The sequence below is a fragment of the Glycine soja genome, chromosome 4 (genome assembly GCF_004193775.1).
Source record: "Glycine soja cultivar W05 chromosome 4, ASM419377v2, whole genome shotgun sequence".
Classification (NCBI taxonomy): domain Eukaryota; kingdom Viridiplantae; phylum Streptophyta; class Magnoliopsida; order Fabales; family Fabaceae; genus Glycine; species Glycine soja.
The window spans coordinates 23,430,030-23,447,026 of record NC_041005.1 but is presented as its reverse complement, the minus strand read 5'-3'; the positions used below and the strand labels follow the sequence as shown (position 1 = coordinate 23,447,026).

Below are 16,997 nucleotides of genomic sequence, written 5' to 3'. Positions count from 1 at the left end.
TTCGGTTTCACCATCGACTTTGTCGTATCAACAATAATTTTCTTTTCTTCCTTAGTCAATCGCCCGGCGTATGGATGTCCAACTAAGGACTTCGCCAATTCATGATTATGAATCCCACAGATCAACTTCACCATCCAACCTTCCCCTCCACGCACTGGTTTCCCACGAAGCCTGAAGGGACAACCACATTTCCTACTCCCGGTGTCTTTTCTAACGAATTCTTTATTTCTACACTTGTACGTACCACTCCTTTCACACCCAATTAACACAAATGAACTTCTTCCTCTGCTACCGGTCTCTGTGTCAGATCTCATAATCACTGCAACAAATCCATTTTCATGGGCAACTGTTCGAGCCCATTGCAAAACATCATCTCGAGTAGCGAATACCTACAACGCAACCCTAACATATTAATTTTCATACAAACCATCAATTCAACCAATGACTCAAATTATCTATGATTACCTGAGATGTGTTAAAAGCATTTGAACAATCGACATGTGGTTCATTCACTCCACATTCTTCTTGATTATCATAATCATAATCCATATGAACTTCTTGTGACATCGCAAAGTCATACCTCCATTGATCTTCGTCCATCTTAAGGACATATGCATCATACACAAGTACATTCATATTATCATATAACCACATCCAAAAATTTACTACACCTTAAATAACAAACATATTAATAGGACATATGCATCATACACGACTATATTAAAATTATCATATAACCACATTGATAAATTGACTACTTATTAACTAACAACTAATACAAATATATTCTAAATTTATAACTACATTATTTACTTAAACAAAACTTATCACTATAATAAACAACTAATAAAACATTTTTGTACCATTATACATTTAAGTTACCTAAATCATTTAATATTATACCATTATACCTAATTAAATCAATAATCCACAACATATATAAAACAGAAATAAAAAAAATTATAAAACAGAAATATATATATATATATACATTATAAAACAAAAAAATTATTAAATGAATTTTATTGTTATAAATTTTAATGTCCACAATATATACCATTATACCTAATTAAACAAATAATCCATTAACCCATTATTAACTAACAGAAATATATATATATATATATATATATATATATATATATATATATATATATATATATATTATATAACAAAAATAAAAAAAATGCTAATAATTTAACATTCCGGAAGTTACTGAGGCCTATTCCGGAAGAAGTGCTTCCGGAAAACACATCCGGAAACACTTTTTCCGGAATGGGCCTCAGTAACTTCCGGAAGAAGGTCTTCCGGAAGTTACTGAGGCCTACTCCGGAAGAAGTGTTTCCGGAAAACACTTCCGGAAGCACTTCTTCCGGAATGGGCCTCAGTAACTTCCGGAAGAAGGTCTTTCGGAAGTTACTGAGGCCTATTCCGGAAGAAGTGTTTCCGAAAAACACTTCCGGAAGCACTTCTTCCGGAATAGGCCTCAGTAACTTCTGGAAGACCTTCTTCCGGAATTTACCCCTTCCGGAAGTGTTTTCCGGAAACACTTCTTCCGGAAAAGGCCTCAGTGCCTAAAATTTCTTCCGGATACACATTTTTTTACTGCTTTTCTTCTCTAAAAACTAGCCGGAAAAGAAAAAAAATACCCATAAAAGCGTACCTCCGACAAAATAGGAAGAACACCCACTAACAAAACTTCAAATACCGAACACGGGACCACCGAATCTCTAAATACTTCACAGGACCAGCAATGGAAACTGCAAAAGGGACCACCGAAAGAACACCAAGCAACCGGAAGAAACAAAGCAGAAGAAAGCGAAAGGCAGTAAAAAGAAGCGAAGAAAGCGAAAGCGCAGTAGAAAGAAGCGTGTACGCGTTAATTTAAAGAAAATTACACAAGGGCAAAATCGTCATTACATACGCATTAAATATTATTTTATTTTTACTTATTATTATAAAATGAAAATTCTTATTTCGTTACATACGTTCACTAATTATTTAATTATTTATGTATAATAATATTAATTATTTTATAATTTAGTTTATCCATTAAAAGTAAATTATATTATCAAATAATTTTTTTTTAAAAAAAGTTAACTTTCGGAAGAAGCTTCTTCCGGAAACTTCCGGAAGAAGGTTCTTCCGGAAACTTCCGGATGTAGTTTGTGGGTACTTCCGGAATTCACAAATTCTTCTTCCGGAAGATGTTTTTTTCCGGAAACTTTTCAGAAAAGCTTTTTCCGAAAAGTTTCCGGAAATACTTCTTCCGGAAGAAGAATTATTGAAGGGCAATTTTGCCACTTCACTGTTTGCTGGGTGCCCCAACAATAATGCTGGGTGCACGTAGCAACTCCCCATAAACTTTCATCCATCCTTTGGGCCAATTAGGAGACTACTCTATCCGGGAAAACAATTTTTCTTATTTTCTTCCTTTACAAGTCTTCAGCGAAAAATTTACCAGAATAGAAGTTTACCTCTTCAAGCCAGTCTTGGTCGAGCTTATCGCCCATTCGAAGTGCAGCTAAAATGGTGATGCGGAGGAGAAAGGACGGTAGCACAATGGCAAAGAGGATGCAGCTGGTGCTGGGGCCCGTACGAGCCGCCATCGCCCAGCCTCACTGTTCCCGGAGAGTTGAAGAAGAAGGGTGGGGCCCTCAAGGAAGCGAATGCGGAGGGATAAGAGATTGGATTGGAGCCGCAGAACAAGGTCGCCATCGCTATATGGTATTTGTGGCTCATGACAACAATAAATGTGAAGATATAGAAAAAGCATTAAGAACATAATAATCATGTAGAAAAAGCATTAACAACTTAATAATCATATTTAAAATAATTTGAGAATTAATTTTAAATTTTTAAAAAATTGAGGATCAAATTGATTGTATTTTAAGAAGTTGAGAACCTTAAATTATTTAAAATAATTTAAAAACTAAATTAATAATTGAGTCTTTTTTACATGTTGACGTTAACATTTTATCAATTTATTAAGTATGAAAATATAAAAAAATGTATTAATTTAATTTAAAATTATGGGATTTTATTTCAATTTTTTAAAAATATCAAATGGTGAACATTTTAATTCATTATATTATTAAATAATGATTACTTTAATCTTTAAAATTACAAAATAACAATTTAAAATGATTAATATTTATAATTCTAAGCATTAAAAGGATATTTTGTACCTTCAAGAATTAAATTATTATAATAATTTTAACCACTAATTTACTACTCAAAATAAAATTAATCTAATTTAATTTTGTAAAAACATTATGCAGAAAAATTGCTTATAAAAAGTCTAAAAAAATTAGAAACTTTTTTTTTGAAAAAAAATCATTAATTAGATTGAATTGACTTAAAATCTAATTTTGAAATTTAATTTATTTCACCTTAAAATATAATATAATCGATTCAAAACAAATATTTTATTAACCTTAATAGGGAATTGCATCTTTTTCTAGTACAAAGATTATCAAAGTAACAAAAAATTGTTGGCACATAAGTTATTCGACACTTAATTTCTTAACTAAAATCTAAGATTTCATTTTCAACAAAAAATTAACACAAATTTTTGCCTTTCCCTTTGGCTCAGCTATATCCTTTTTTCAAACTGACCGAATATCAACTTAACTATGGAGTAAATACGCAAATAAATCATATATGCTGAATAATGAAAATTATGCGTATGGATCAACCCCAATATGGTTCAGATCTTACATTTATGATTACTAATATCTGGTTTATTCTATATTTATTCCTTCATGAGGGTTTTAATATGGAGTAACCTAGGTGCCTTGTTTCTTTTTTATATATGATACTATGGATGTATATTGGTACCCCTGGTACCTTCATTTATAATACAAGTTTTTTGCCAATAAAAAAACTAGCAATAAGGAATCAATAAATAAATATTCTTAATAGCATGTCATGGTAGTTGCTTTGAAATCGTTGTGTAGCATAAGAGGTATACGCATAATACAAAGAATAATTGACGAGTGAAATAATATACTACTATCCTAGTCACAATTTCAGAAGGGACTTAAAAGGGGCATAAAAAAGAATTCATATTAATGGCACTGAGGTTTCTATACAAAAAAAATGACTAACGATATCTAACTGTTTCATCAATGGCCATCAGCCACTGACCACAATCAATACTTGGCATTTGGACAGCAACAAACACCAAATATATTCAGAGCTCAGATAATCAGAAAAAGCAGCTAAGATGCTCTTTCTTCACCAGCAGATTCTTCCAATACGGCATAATATCGCATGACGACAGTGATACTTAAATGAAAGGAGATGGAAGGAATCTCTGAGATAAGATCAATTATGTGAAATGAGGTCATTGTCATCTACTACTGGGGGAGACAGTGGTGGTACAGCCACTTCGTGAAATGCAGCAGATTCAACAGACAGAGCCTTCCGTGTAGCTGCTTGAGATTCTTTGGTCCTTCCAACCTTTCTAGAAGGGAGGGTTACAGAGGCAGAGACTCTTGAAGAATTACTACTATCAATTGACAGCAGAAAGTTTTCTTTAGAAAGTGATGGGGCAGATGCAATGACAGAACTAAAGACTCCAGATTCCCTTAAACTTTGAATTATGACCTGAAGAAGACCAGTGCATATTGGAGTATTAAAAAAAATAAAGTTGAATTATTTTGTAGATCCTTGAACTATTTGAAATTTTTTAAAAAGGTGTCTTCTTTAAAAATTTGTAATGAAATCCCTGAACTTATCAATAATTTTTAATTGGGTCCCTAACTAGTAGTGGCCCTGAGGGCAGTCTAGGTGGACAATCGCCCAAAGCTCCATTTTTAGAGGAACACCAATTTTTTGTATATAATTTATATTAATAAGTTTCATTAAGTTTCTTTTAGGGAAACAATGCTAGCAATTAGTCAATTAATGGCAATGTTTCCACTTACCAACAAAATTTATTGACAATTTTGAGTTAAAGAATTGACAATTTAAGTACAATGTTGAATGTAAAAGAGAAGAATATGACATATTATTTCTTTTCATTGCTATTAGCGTTACCATAGTATTACATGAACAAAGTTCTTGAACCAAGAATTGCAATGGTTATGATTCAAACTTCAACAATGAATCAAAATCAAAGTTTATGATATTGAGTTATTCAAAAACATTTAATTGTTTTCCTAATGCATGTAAAACTTAAAAAATAATATTAACTATTGTTTCTACTAAAAGAAGCTAATTTATCAAACTTGAAATTGTTAAAATCCTATTTGAAACTATGTCACAAGGTAGACTAAATAAACTTGTTTTGATTTCTATTGAATATGATTATTTAAAAATCTTGATTATTAACACATTATTAATGATTTTGTCAAAAAAATGCAAGAAGGATAAAATTCAAATGATTACAAAAGTATAATTTTCTCAGTTCGTCCACCGCACAAAAATTTCAGGGCCGGCCTGTCCCTAACCAGTAAGCACGTTTTCGTTAGAGTTCCAATTAGTATAAGGACGGAGGACCTAATTATTATTTTTTAAATGATTGTGGGACCCACTAACTTAAACTAGCAACATGGTTGTTGAAGCATTTGAAAATTTTCAATTAAATTAATGGAACCCCAACGAAAATGTAGCCACGGAACAAATTAAAAATTATTTAAAAGTTTAGGGATCTAATTACAAACATTCAGAGTATAGGGTCTTATTTAAAAATCTCCAAATAGTTCAGGGACTTAGAAATTAAGTTGACCAAAAAGAAACGTGCAAAAGGATAAATAGAAAAAAGTAGAATGATAGAAGCAACTATTCATTATTTATACCATCTAAAAAGTAAAAGTTATCCCTAGATATTAAGTCTTAACAAGTCATATCTCTATCTTAAGTGACACATTCTAATGTGTTTGGCAATTGGGGGAAAATTAAAACAGGTTTTAGAAATAATTAGTAGCCAAAGATTTTCCCACAATCAACTTGTACAACTGGCCAACTTTCTCTTCATATTGTGTGAGTATCTTCTTTCTGTCCATTCCATTTTCTTATTACTTTCCAAATCTATGATTCACTTGAATAAAAAGCGAAATAGGCTTACTGTTATTATTAGGGTTTATTAGGTTATCAGTCTTATTATTAGCAAGCTTGGGTTTAGTAACAGTAGCAGTATTTAACCTTTATCATTAGTATATGTAGGGGTACTAGGTTAGGGTGTTGCAATAAAATTTTAGGTTTACTACCATTAACCTTCTTTCTCTTCCCTAACACTAATGCTTATCACTTACCATGGGAGAATATATACGAGTCAATACTCCCTTCCTCAAAAGTTTCATCTTCAGGTCTTTATCACCCCACACAACATGTTCATTATACCTGGATCAACAAGCAAAGACCATATGTTTTTGGAAGATCAATAACATAGTGGTTAAAATATGGGAGAGATGGAGCATAAATAAATACGAAGAATTGAAGTCAAACATACCACTTCATCATTTCTTCTTCAGTTGCAGTTGAAGCAATGATAAATGCCTGAAATTGACAAGTGTATTAGGATGAATGAGTGCTTACATACAAGTTAACATTCCCACACCAGAAAATAGAAAAAAGGGTAGTTCGGCGCATGAGGCTCCCCCCATTGTTGAATCTAATGAGGGTCAGATCTAGGAAGCATTATCCCATATGCAGGAAGGCTATTTGTAATACTAGAACCCGTGACCACCAGGTCACAACTCACGAGGCATTGACCTTCCCATTACACAAGTGTCACACCTTCCATACTAGAGAAAAGATACTCAACCAAAATTCACTAACAGCCAAACTTAAGTTCAAGCTTTAGTAAAATAACCAAATACCAGTAGGGATATAAATGAGCCAAACAAACTATTGAACTCCAGCTTGTTAAGTGCTCAATCAATCTCGTTTGATTAGCCAAATAAACAAGTTCAAACTTAAAGTTGGGCTCAATTATTTAAATGAGCCCAGCTCAAGCACTGTAGAATGGATATTAATAACTAGTAATTAGCTTATATGTATACCTAGATTATTATAAATTTATAGTTTTGTTCATTATATTTACTAGAAAGATTACAATTGTATTTCTTACTATCCTACCCATATCATTTATCTTATTATTTCAATCATCAAGATTCATATTCTAAATACACAACCATAAACTTTCTTCAAAAGATTGACCATTTCTATCATTCATTAAAGATTTCATTTCTAATCTCAAATCATCATTATAAATACAAAATTATATTTTATTTCTGTTTTTACTTCACCTAGTACAAAATTATGTTAAATAATAAATATTAAATTAATAAATAAACACTTTTTACAGAATTTTGATAAAGAAAAAATAATCAAACCATAAACTAACTCGAATGAGTCAACCCCAAGCATCATATATTTCAAGCAAGTCAAACCTCAATTTCAAGTGTTTAGCTTGACTCACTTACACTCCTACATACCGGCATAAGAAATCCTGTTTTCTGACATGCAATCAAAACAGAATACTGAACAGGACAAGAGAAAGAATAATAAAATCCGGAAACTTACAGTTCTGTCAAATTCCAACATGAAGCATCTTTTGACATCTTCTTTTGTAGGTTTGCAACCACAGCGGTCACGTCTAGAAGTTAAGTCTGAGAATTTAGCATATGTGTAATGCAAAACAGCAGCCTCTTCCAATTTGATTTCACTAGCAGAATTCAGAACCATCAGGGTAATAACAAAAAAGTCAAGGGATACACAGGTCTTGTGAATTCAAGGATCATACTTTGGGGTTTTCATATAATTATGCCATCTATGTGCACCATTAGGCCGAAGATGATCTTGTATCCGAGCAGCTGATTTTCCATTTCCGTAAGTCAGGAAGTAGTTTGGATTGCCACGTACAGAATCTTTATACATGCCAAAGTATGTATCCTTTGGAAGATGGTCATAATTCTTTTTAAACATCGATACCTGCTTTGACAGATCAGGAGATAAAGAGGTTACAAATTTATAATTTAGAATTACTTTTATGCTAGATGATGTGTCATCAGTTTCTCCTATTTCTTAACTCTTTTTATCACCATTTTATCAAATCTTATCTTATCCAGATTTTATCTCATCTAGATATTATTTCATCCAATCTTATCTTATCTAGATTTTGTTTCATCTAGATTTTATTTTATCAAATCTTATCTTATCTTGTCCAGATTTTATTTTATTTATGGGCTTGGACTTAAAACAGATTTGTAAGCTTTGGGGCTGAGAACCTATATAACAGCACCAAGGTTCTAGTTTTGAGGGCTTTTTCGTTTTGGGAGAAAGAATAATTTTAGGTTTTGCAATTCCAGTTTTTACTATTCAATCTGCATTTTCATTTTCTGCTTCAATCTGCAATTTCGTTTTCTACTGATTAATGGAAGACTAAGTCTCCAGCGTTGTTTTCTCTTGAGGATCAAACACAGCTCTCTTTGAGGTTTTATTATTACTATTGAATTGTGATCAGTTTTTCCTCTTCACCAATTACTCTGTATTTGTTGCAATTAATCCATGCATGCTTAGTACTTGATTAATTGTCTCTACGCTTAATTTATGTTCATGCTTAATGATCAGTTTCGTTCATGATTAATTGGTGTATGTGTTGTTTAATCATATAATGACAGCCTTATGTTAAATTTCGCATAGTAATTTAATTTAGGGTTGAATTAAGTGGTTGAACTAATAAAGGATAAATTCTCGTAACCTAGGATAAGAGACTTGCTTATGAATCAAGGGGAAACAACGTGTTTTAATTCTATTATTTTCTAATTAAAATTTTCTCGCTGTTTAAATTACAAAAACAAACAACCCCTCAATTTGTTACTGTTTTATTATTACCTATTATGAACGTTTGGTTGACCATTGTTCTTTGGGAAACGATCTAGGATCACTTCCTAGATACTGCATTTTTAATGTTTATTTGATTCGGATACGGCCTCGATCACTAGAAGATTTAGTTGAAACCAATCTAGTCCTTTTAATTGTGCTGCATAAATCTAATCCTTTTAATTGTGGTGCATAACCATAGTAGGTGGGGCAAAAGAGTTGATCATAGTATTGCTTTGACTACTAAAGGGTTTTTTCTTTTTTTGAGCCATGAGACTACCAAAATTATATCCTCAAGCAAATGAGGGTTAGAATCATAATCAGATATCCCACAAGATTTTCAAACCCAAAATACAAACCTTGTTTGACCGAGGCAACCATGAAATAGCGATCACTGAAATGCTCATTCTAACATATAAAAAATACTGCCTCAGTCTATAAAGGCAGACGAAAACCCATGCTCTTTCGTATCACACAATCTGAGTAAGGGAACTTCAGTTCACTGCCTAAGAGGTGTATCATGTGTGAGCCTCCAAGATTCCAAAGCCAAGTTTACTTTTGCAATGTGCTGATCACTTATCCGGTATTTACTTTGAGGTAAATAAAATTGGGTTTGACATGTTTATTTAGTTAAATTTTTCTAATATGTCCCAGACTTGGAGCCTGGTAATGCACCATCAACTTTTGTTTTGTTAACATTTTAACTTCTTGCATCGAAGCCTTTTTTGTTAACATTTTCAGTGATTAAAAACTTCTAAGCATTTCTCTATCCTATCCTACCCACCAAGTCAGCTGAAAAAAATTCCAACATGACACTCAACCCAGCAATAAATGTTTTCCATCACAACATCGCAACCTTCAAGAATTTTTAACCCCTCTAAAGTACAGTGACCCGATGCACCAGTTTGCCTAATAATCTCAAACTTTGAACTAAAACTAAAAGGCTTAGGCTTGTACCTCAACTAAACAATAAAGTTAGTATGATATAGATAAAAGAGATTTCAAATTTTACAGTCAAGAAACTAAAATAAAAAGTGTTTCAAATGTCATAATTCCTTCTGTTATTCAACAAACTCAGATACACCAACAAAAAATTCAGTGACACCAGTTTTGTAATTGTCAGTACAATGTGATTGTCAACTATGTATAGATAACGTAGGTCAGATTTATTGATATAAAGAATCCATTATTTTCTCTTAATGAACTTGTATGTTCTTTTTTTTTTTTTGAAGTTAATGAAGTAGTACGTTCTTTTTATTTTTTTAAGTTAATGAACTTGTATGTTCAATTGTGGAAAATTAAAAATTACCAGCATTGCAAACGGATTTAGATATATTATAGATGAGCTTAATACAATTATATCCATGACATGCTGTTTATTTCAGGTTCTCTGCAATAAGTTAGACACTTTTTGGAATGACAATGTACAGCTTCCAAGACTTACCTCACTAAAAGGTTCTTTGATATCATCTCGCTCGATACTGCTCTCCTAAAAGAGACAAACACAGCAGCACAGGTTACAAAATTGAAGCTATCAATATAGCAAAATCTTTTCCAATACCATGAAATATACATCAATACTAAACAATTAAAAAGAATCTGCAGATTCTACTCACATAGTTAGGAAATATGACCATATCAACATGTCCTGGAACATCAAGGAGCAACTGCCTTAAAGAATATTCCCGAGCACCAGCTGGGTGCATTAATTCATCTGTATCAAGATGAAGAATCCAGTTCATGCCAGAATCCTGATATTTCATTTCATCAAGTAGAACATTGAGCCAAATTACAGACCAAACCAAACCATAATTTAAAAAAAAATTGGAGAAAAATAAGGATTTGTGCGACAAAACAGTTTGACATACCCTTGCCATAACAATAGCCATCTCCATGTTGAGAGATTGCTTCACAAAAAGTTCATAATTGCAGGGTTTATAAAAGAAACCTGCCAGCCATGTCTCATTCCAAATACGGCTGATGCAACCCACAAAATAAATAATTAGTATAAAAAAACCAAACCATCTCTTAAATATTAGAATTTAGAATAAGTATCCTGAAGACAACAGGGAACTTAAATATTCTACAAGAATACTAACAGTAAAACACAGACAAGGAAAATAAATAAGATTTTATAGTTTGTTTTTTATCGGCAAATGTTAGTTGTTAGTTTGTTAGTTTTTGTTAGTGGGGAGATTAGAACCCATGACTTCTCCCCCGTCCCTTCTCTGTTTACCACCAAGTCAACCTTATAATCCCAATAAAATTTTATAGTAATGATGATGACCAAAAACAATTAGAAAAACAAACTTGTATACCTACAAGAGTCATTATGGGCATACTGAAGTGTAAAACTATTATGGTTAAAAACATCCTCCAAATTTGCAAATTGAGAAACTCCGAAGAATACTGTTCTATTACAATTGTAAATTGAAAAAATCAACTGAATGGGTAAGAGTCAGTAAGAAAATGGTAAAATTGATTAACCTCTTAGCCTGTTGTTCTTCCAGCTGTTTTGTTCTATATACAACCTTAACACCCTGGTTTAAACAACATAAACCAAATTAGAATGGTATTATTATGTAAGAGAAAGGAGGAAGGAAAAACAGATCAAAAGAATTAAATCCTGATTCCAGAAATGGATAGAATACTGTCTTTGTCTACTTACAGGAATTGATTCTAGGACATTTGATACTTCAGGAGAAGCAGCCTTCCCCTCAACAAAAAGAAAAAAATTTGTCACACCAATGACTTTATGATAAAACATCCAAGGTAGAATCTGCTCAAGCCCTGCTGATGTACTAGTTGTAACACAGATCTGCACATCAAGAAGAAAATGAGGATGAAATCAATAGCAACACAGATACTTCCATTACATCTGGAAAGATGAAGTAAATTGAGTTCTAATTCTAAAATAAAGAATGAGAACAATGCTACCAGTCGATAACTAAAAGGTAACGACACTAACAATCAATCATATTTTCAAATAAATCTTCATTTTTCAGTTAAAAAATTGTAACTAACGAAAAAATCTCTACATCATCCCAATTCACAAACAATCCACCCAGCACAGATCACAGAAAAGCAATAAAACACAGATCTTGTTAACAATGTTTGCTCAAATGCAATCAAACCCATTAGCTAGCATTAACTCAAATCAACTTTCCTACAAGGTCTGTAAAGATATAAAGGACTACTGCTAACAAAACTGCTCGAAAATAAGAGCATTAACACAAGCATATCTTCAGAAACAACCTTCATCTTACTAACAAAAATTCCCAAAACAACCCCAGTTTCAAACGCCCCATCAAAACACAGATCACACAACCTCACACACTAGAACTTGCACAATTTACTCAAAATCCCTCTCAACATGGATCAACCCCAAAATCAAAATGCTCACCATGAAGAAAACCCTTTTTCTTCAAATCGCTGCCATAGTAAGGGGGAAAAGTCAAAAAAGGCAACTCCCTCCCTCCCCCCAAAAAAAACACAAATTTCTAACGAAAATTGCTTCAAATTGCAATCAAGGTAGAACAAAAAAAAAATCACAAAATAGGAACATCCTCTAATTCTAATCGAATTAAAAAAAAGGAAAAAAAAAAAAAAGAAGTGAATGAAGGAAAGTGAACTGAAGAAATGAAAAAGTCTACATCAACTCACATGACAAACTACCCATCGAGAACAGATCATAGGAAAGCAACAAAACACAGATCGCATTAACAACATTTGCTCAAATGCAGTCAAACCCATCAGTCAGGATTAACTCAAACATAGGAGCAATAACACAAACATATCGTTAGAAAAAGCCTTCACATAATCAATTACCAATAAAATTCCCAAATCAACCCAATACACCAAAACTTGCACAAATTACTCTAAATCCATCAAACATGGATCAAACCTAAAATCAAAATCCCCCACCATAAAGTAAACCCTTTTCTTCAAATTGCTGCCATAGTATGGGGAAAAAGTCAAAATATAACACCCCCACCACCCCCCGAAAAAAAAAATTGTAATAATAAGAAAAGAAAAGCAAAATTTAAATCCCTACTAATTGCTTCAAACAGCAGGCAGAACAGAAGCAAAAAAAAATAGTCACAAAATAGGAACACCTTCTTATTCCAATCAAATTCAAAAAATAAAAAATGAATGAAGGGGAGCTTTGAAATGAAGCAAATAAGGGACCTTAGGGGTGAGAGAGGCCTCAAAGTCAAGCTTCCAGTTGTGGTAGTAAGGGAAGGAAGGAGAATTAGTGCGGCCAAGATTGACGCAGTCAGAATGGGAGTGAGAATTATGGGAGACGTGGGAGAGGGGAGAGGGCTCCATGCCGGGGAAGTAGTGGTGGGACCCACGCGGCGACGAGAGGGTGGCCGGATCGGTGATGCCGCCGCGCCATTGGAGGATGAACGCTATGGCTGCCAAAGACACCGGGAGGATGGTCAGGAGGAGAAGGATCTTCGAGGTGAAGGAATGGGAAGAGGAGGAGGAAGAGGAAGATAGGGTTGTACGGAAAGGAGAGTAGAGCTGGTGGTTGGGGATGGGCATGGTGTGGTGGTGGTGGTGGATGCGGTGATGGGCTCACCCAACACGGTTGCGGAAGGTGACAACAACAACAACTGTGACCGTGAGGAAGGAGGGTGTCAACTGTCAAGGTGTTTCTGCTCGAGTGTGTACTTCACTCTTACAAAAATTGGAAATTCAGAGGAGTCCAAATGTCTCTATCACTGACACTTTTATTCAAAAGTATAGAAAATTAATTAAATTGAAATCACCATCGAAAGTTGCACGCTTTGATATTTTTGATTGCAAAAGTTGCACCGTGATCTAAATCTAATAATAAATGGTAAGTTTGTTTTTGTTGACTCATGGAATCTAAACGCTATTTTTAATTAATTAAGTTGTTTTATTTCACTTAATAAATTTGATATTTGTTAATTTTTATTTAAAATAATTTCAAAAATTTTAAAATAAGGGATTTAATATAGATTTTAAAATTTAAGGATGAATGGATGATACATTTTTTAGTTAATCAATTTTGAGAAAAATAATTTATAAAAAATTTAAATAAAGTTTCAGGATTTTAATCCAAAATGGAAATACAAACAATTCAATTAAGTGAAACATTCTCCTTTTTAAACCTTCCTTGCTACAAGTTTTCCTTTTCTTCATATTTAATTAGCATTAAAAAGAACATTTATTACTATTTGAAAAATAAATATGAAGTGAAGCCAACCATTATGGGTTAATTTACAATTTCGATACTCCTCTGATTATTGATTTGTGATTCTGATTTTCTTATTTTTATTATTATTTTAATCCTCATATTTTATAAAATTCACAATTTTATTTCAATAGATAATTTTGTATACATTTTATTATTTTTATTTTAGTTTAATTGAATCCTAAATCTAATATCATTATTTAAGATATCTTAAAAAAATAATTTAATTAATTTAAACGTAAAAAAATGTATATAAAATTAAGAATTAAATTAAAATGATAAATTTTCTAAATGTGAGAATTAGAATTGTAGGAGGAAAATATAGCTAAAATTGTTAATCAATAATTAAAGGTTGGTTAAAATTAAAATATAGTCAATTATTTTAATATTTGGACTAATATTTTAAAAAAATATTCAATTTAGTATCTTTTAAATTTTTTTTCTTTATATTATCAATGCTAGGTTGCCTAAAAAATCAATTTTAGATTTTAATTTAAGATTTGTACTAATATTTTGAGTTTTGTTTATTCAATTGAGTATCTTTTAACTTTTTGTTTTATTTTATATTAGGTTTTCCTTTATGTTATCAATGTTAGATTCCCTAAAAAAATTATAGATCTTATTATTAATGTATCAAAATATTTTTTTCTTTTTTCAGACAGTAAAATATTCCATAGTTGAAAGTAATAAGACTCACCCTTGAGTCGTAGAAATCATCAAGATGGATTTTATCTTTTTCAACTAATCTTTTCCATAAGCAAGGATAGGAAATCAAATCTCTATGGACATGTTTAAGGAACTAGCCATTTTTTTTATTGCCAACATTTAACCAGCAACATATGAAATTGTCATACAACAATTGCCATACAAAACAGGAATGCCAGTGAAACCTAGCCATCTACTAAATGCGTTAGACCTTATTGGTATAATTTGACAATATATTTGTTTATTATTTTACAAACCCATTTTTTGTTTTTATCAAATAAAATTAATTTTTTTCCTCATAGAAGAAAATTATGAATAATTTATTTAAATGAGAAAATAATAAAGAAAAGTTGAATAATTATTTGCTTAAAAATTAATTTTAAACACTAATTTTGTGTGGAGAAAATAATATTGGTTATGTTGATTTAATATAATTTTTGTTATGCAACTAAATATATATTAATGATATAAAATAAATTTTAATTTTGATTAGACAATTTTTTTAGTAAAAACTCAAATCTTTTGGAGCACATGATTCTGGCTACTGCATTCCCACAAAAGATACAACGCATCAAGTGAACTACATGGGGAACTAGCCAAGACCAAACATTAATGCAGGTGGGTATTCTGGATTTCAACATGGCCAGCAATATAATCAGCAACAAGGACAATGGAGAACTCACCTTGGTAATCAGTTCAATAAAGACCAAGGTGGGGCATCTAATAGGCCACAACAACAAGGGCCTAGTCTCTATGATAGAACGACGAAGCTGGAAGAGACTCTTGCTTAGTTCATGCAAGTATCCATGTCCAATCAAAAGAGCACAGAGTCAGCCATCAAGAATCTAGAAGTCCAGGTGGGACAATTGGCAAAACAACTGGCAGACCGACCGTCAAGCAGCTTTGGAGCCAACACAGAGAAGAATCCAAAGGAGGAGTGCAAGGCTGTTATGACTAGAAGCAAAATGATGAGCATGATTGAAGGTGAGAAGAGGATAAGTGAAGAAAAACAACAGCTGATGACTGAAACAGAAATTGACCCAGTGGTGGAACCTTTGAGTGAGACTGAGGAAGAAGTGGAAGTAGAAGATGATCAGCAGAAGGAGATACCAATAATAGTGAGTGAAAAAGAAATAAGTGAGAAGGAAAAGAAAGAAAAAGAAAAATAAAGAGAGAAAGAAAAAGAAAATGAAAAAAAAATGAGAAAAATGAAAATGAAAATGAAAGAAAAGAAGAGAAGAAAAAGAGCAAGAGTGAGTGTGCTAGAGAGAAAAAGAAAGAAGCATCTCCAACTGAAAGGAGAGAAGTACCATATCTCTTGGTACCTTCTAGGAAGGACAAAGAAAGACATCTAGCTAGATTTCTGGATATTTTTAAGAAGCTAGAAATTACCATGCCCTTTGGAGAAGCTCTATAACAGATGTCACTCTATGCTAAATTTCTGAAAGATATGCTAACTCGGAAGAACAAGTACATCCATAGTTGTGGAGGGGAACTGCAGTACCGTAATTCAACGCATCCTTCCACCAAAACATAAGGATCCAGGCAGCGTCACTATACCTTGTTCTATAGGTGATGTTTCTGTTGGCAAGGCTCTTATTGATTTGGGAGCCAATATTAATTTGATGCCGCTTTCCATGTGCCGGAGGCTTGGAGAGTTGGAGATAATGCCGACTAGGATGACTTTACATGTAGTAGATCGCTCCATCACCAGACCTTATGGAGTAATAGAGGATGTTTTAGTACGAGTCAAAAACCTTATCTTTCCTGCTGACTTTGTGGTAATGGACATAGAGGAAGATACAGATATTCCCTTAATTTTGGGACGTCCATTTATGGCCACTGCAAGCTGTGTAGTAGACATGGGAAAGAAGAAGTTAGAAATGGGTATTGAAGACCAAAAGATTAGGTTTGAGCTATATTAGTCATCTTATACGACTAACTTTTGTATAGAAAACTTTTACAAAATGTATATATTTTCCCCAATTTATGGTTCTTTTTGTAGGATTGTAAATACATTTTGCTTTGTTTTTATTTGTGTAAAGTAGAAGCCTTGTGTATGGAATTAATGTCAATTTCTCTTCAATTTCAGGCAAAAAGGAGTTATTTTGAAGAAGTGTTAAAGTTGATGTCTCGCAAAGTGAGCTCAATGCGCTTAGCGAGTGTCATCTGCTAAGCGAGGCATCAACATGCTTAGCGAATAGGAGGAATCTGGAAGGGAATCTGTCACACGGGC

General features: G+C 32.6%; 2 protein-coding genes across 3 annotated transcripts; one reads left to right on the top strand and one right to left on the bottom strand.

Annotated features, from left to right (window-relative positions):
• Positions 1–3,893: 3,893 nt before the first annotated feature.
• On the bottom strand, positions 3,894–13,555 carry LOC114409534 (glycosyltransferase-like KOBITO 1). 2 transcript variants are annotated; one of them, XM_028373023.1, is made up of 11 exons: positions 13,021–13,554; positions 11,501–11,650; positions 11,320–11,372; positions 10,701–10,809; positions 10,449–10,583; positions 10,277–10,321; positions 7,754–7,941; positions 7,534–7,675; positions 6,458–6,504; positions 6,261–6,348; positions 3,894–4,611 (listed from the first exon to the last, which is right to left on the bottom strand). In XM_028373023.1, exons 1-11 carry the CDS (start codon positions 13,378–13,380, stop codon positions 4,330–4,332), a joined length of 1,599 nt encoding a protein of 532 aa, XP_028228824.1. In that variant the 5' UTR covers positions 13,381–13,554; the 3' UTR covers positions 3,894–4,329. The 2 variants fall into 2 exon arrangements, with proteins under 2 accessions (XP_028228824.1, XP_028228825.1); XM_028373024.1 differs by having other exon boundaries at positions 4,388–4,513; positions 13,021–13,555.
• A 2,012-nt stretch (positions 13,556–15,567) lies between these two features.
• LOC114410679 lies at positions 15,568–16,686 on the top strand. Its single transcript, XM_028374624.1, has 2 exons — positions 15,568–15,879; positions 16,354–16,686. Exons 1-2 carry the CDS (start codon positions 15,568–15,570, stop codon positions 16,684–16,686), a joined length of 645 nt encoding a protein of 214 aa, XP_028230425.1.
• The last annotated feature ends 311 nt before the right edge of the window (positions 16,687–16,997 follow it).

Bases quoted from the DNA above. Each gene is read 5' to 3' on its own strand.
- LOC114409534 (XM_028373023.1), bottom strand. From the start codon at position 13,380: ATGCCCATCCCCAACCACCAGCTCTACTCTCCTTTCCGTACAACCCTA. The intron at 7,942-10,276 runs GTAAGTCTTGGA...CTGTCAAAGCAG, and splicing joins TCAAAGAACCTTTTAGTGAG to GTATCGATGTTTAAAAAGAA. The intron at 6,349-6,457 runs GTATGTTTGACT...TTGTTGATCCAG, and splicing joins GAAGAAGAAATGATGAAGTG to GTATAATGAACATGTTGTGT.
- LOC114410679 (XM_028374624.1), top strand. From the start codon at position 15,568: ATGTCCAATCAAAAGAGCACAGAGTCAGCCATCAAGAATCTAGAAGTC. The intron at 15,880-16,353 runs GTGAGTGAAAAA...TCTGTTGGCAAG, and splicing joins AGAAGGAGATACCAATAATA to GCTCTTATTGATTTGGGAGC.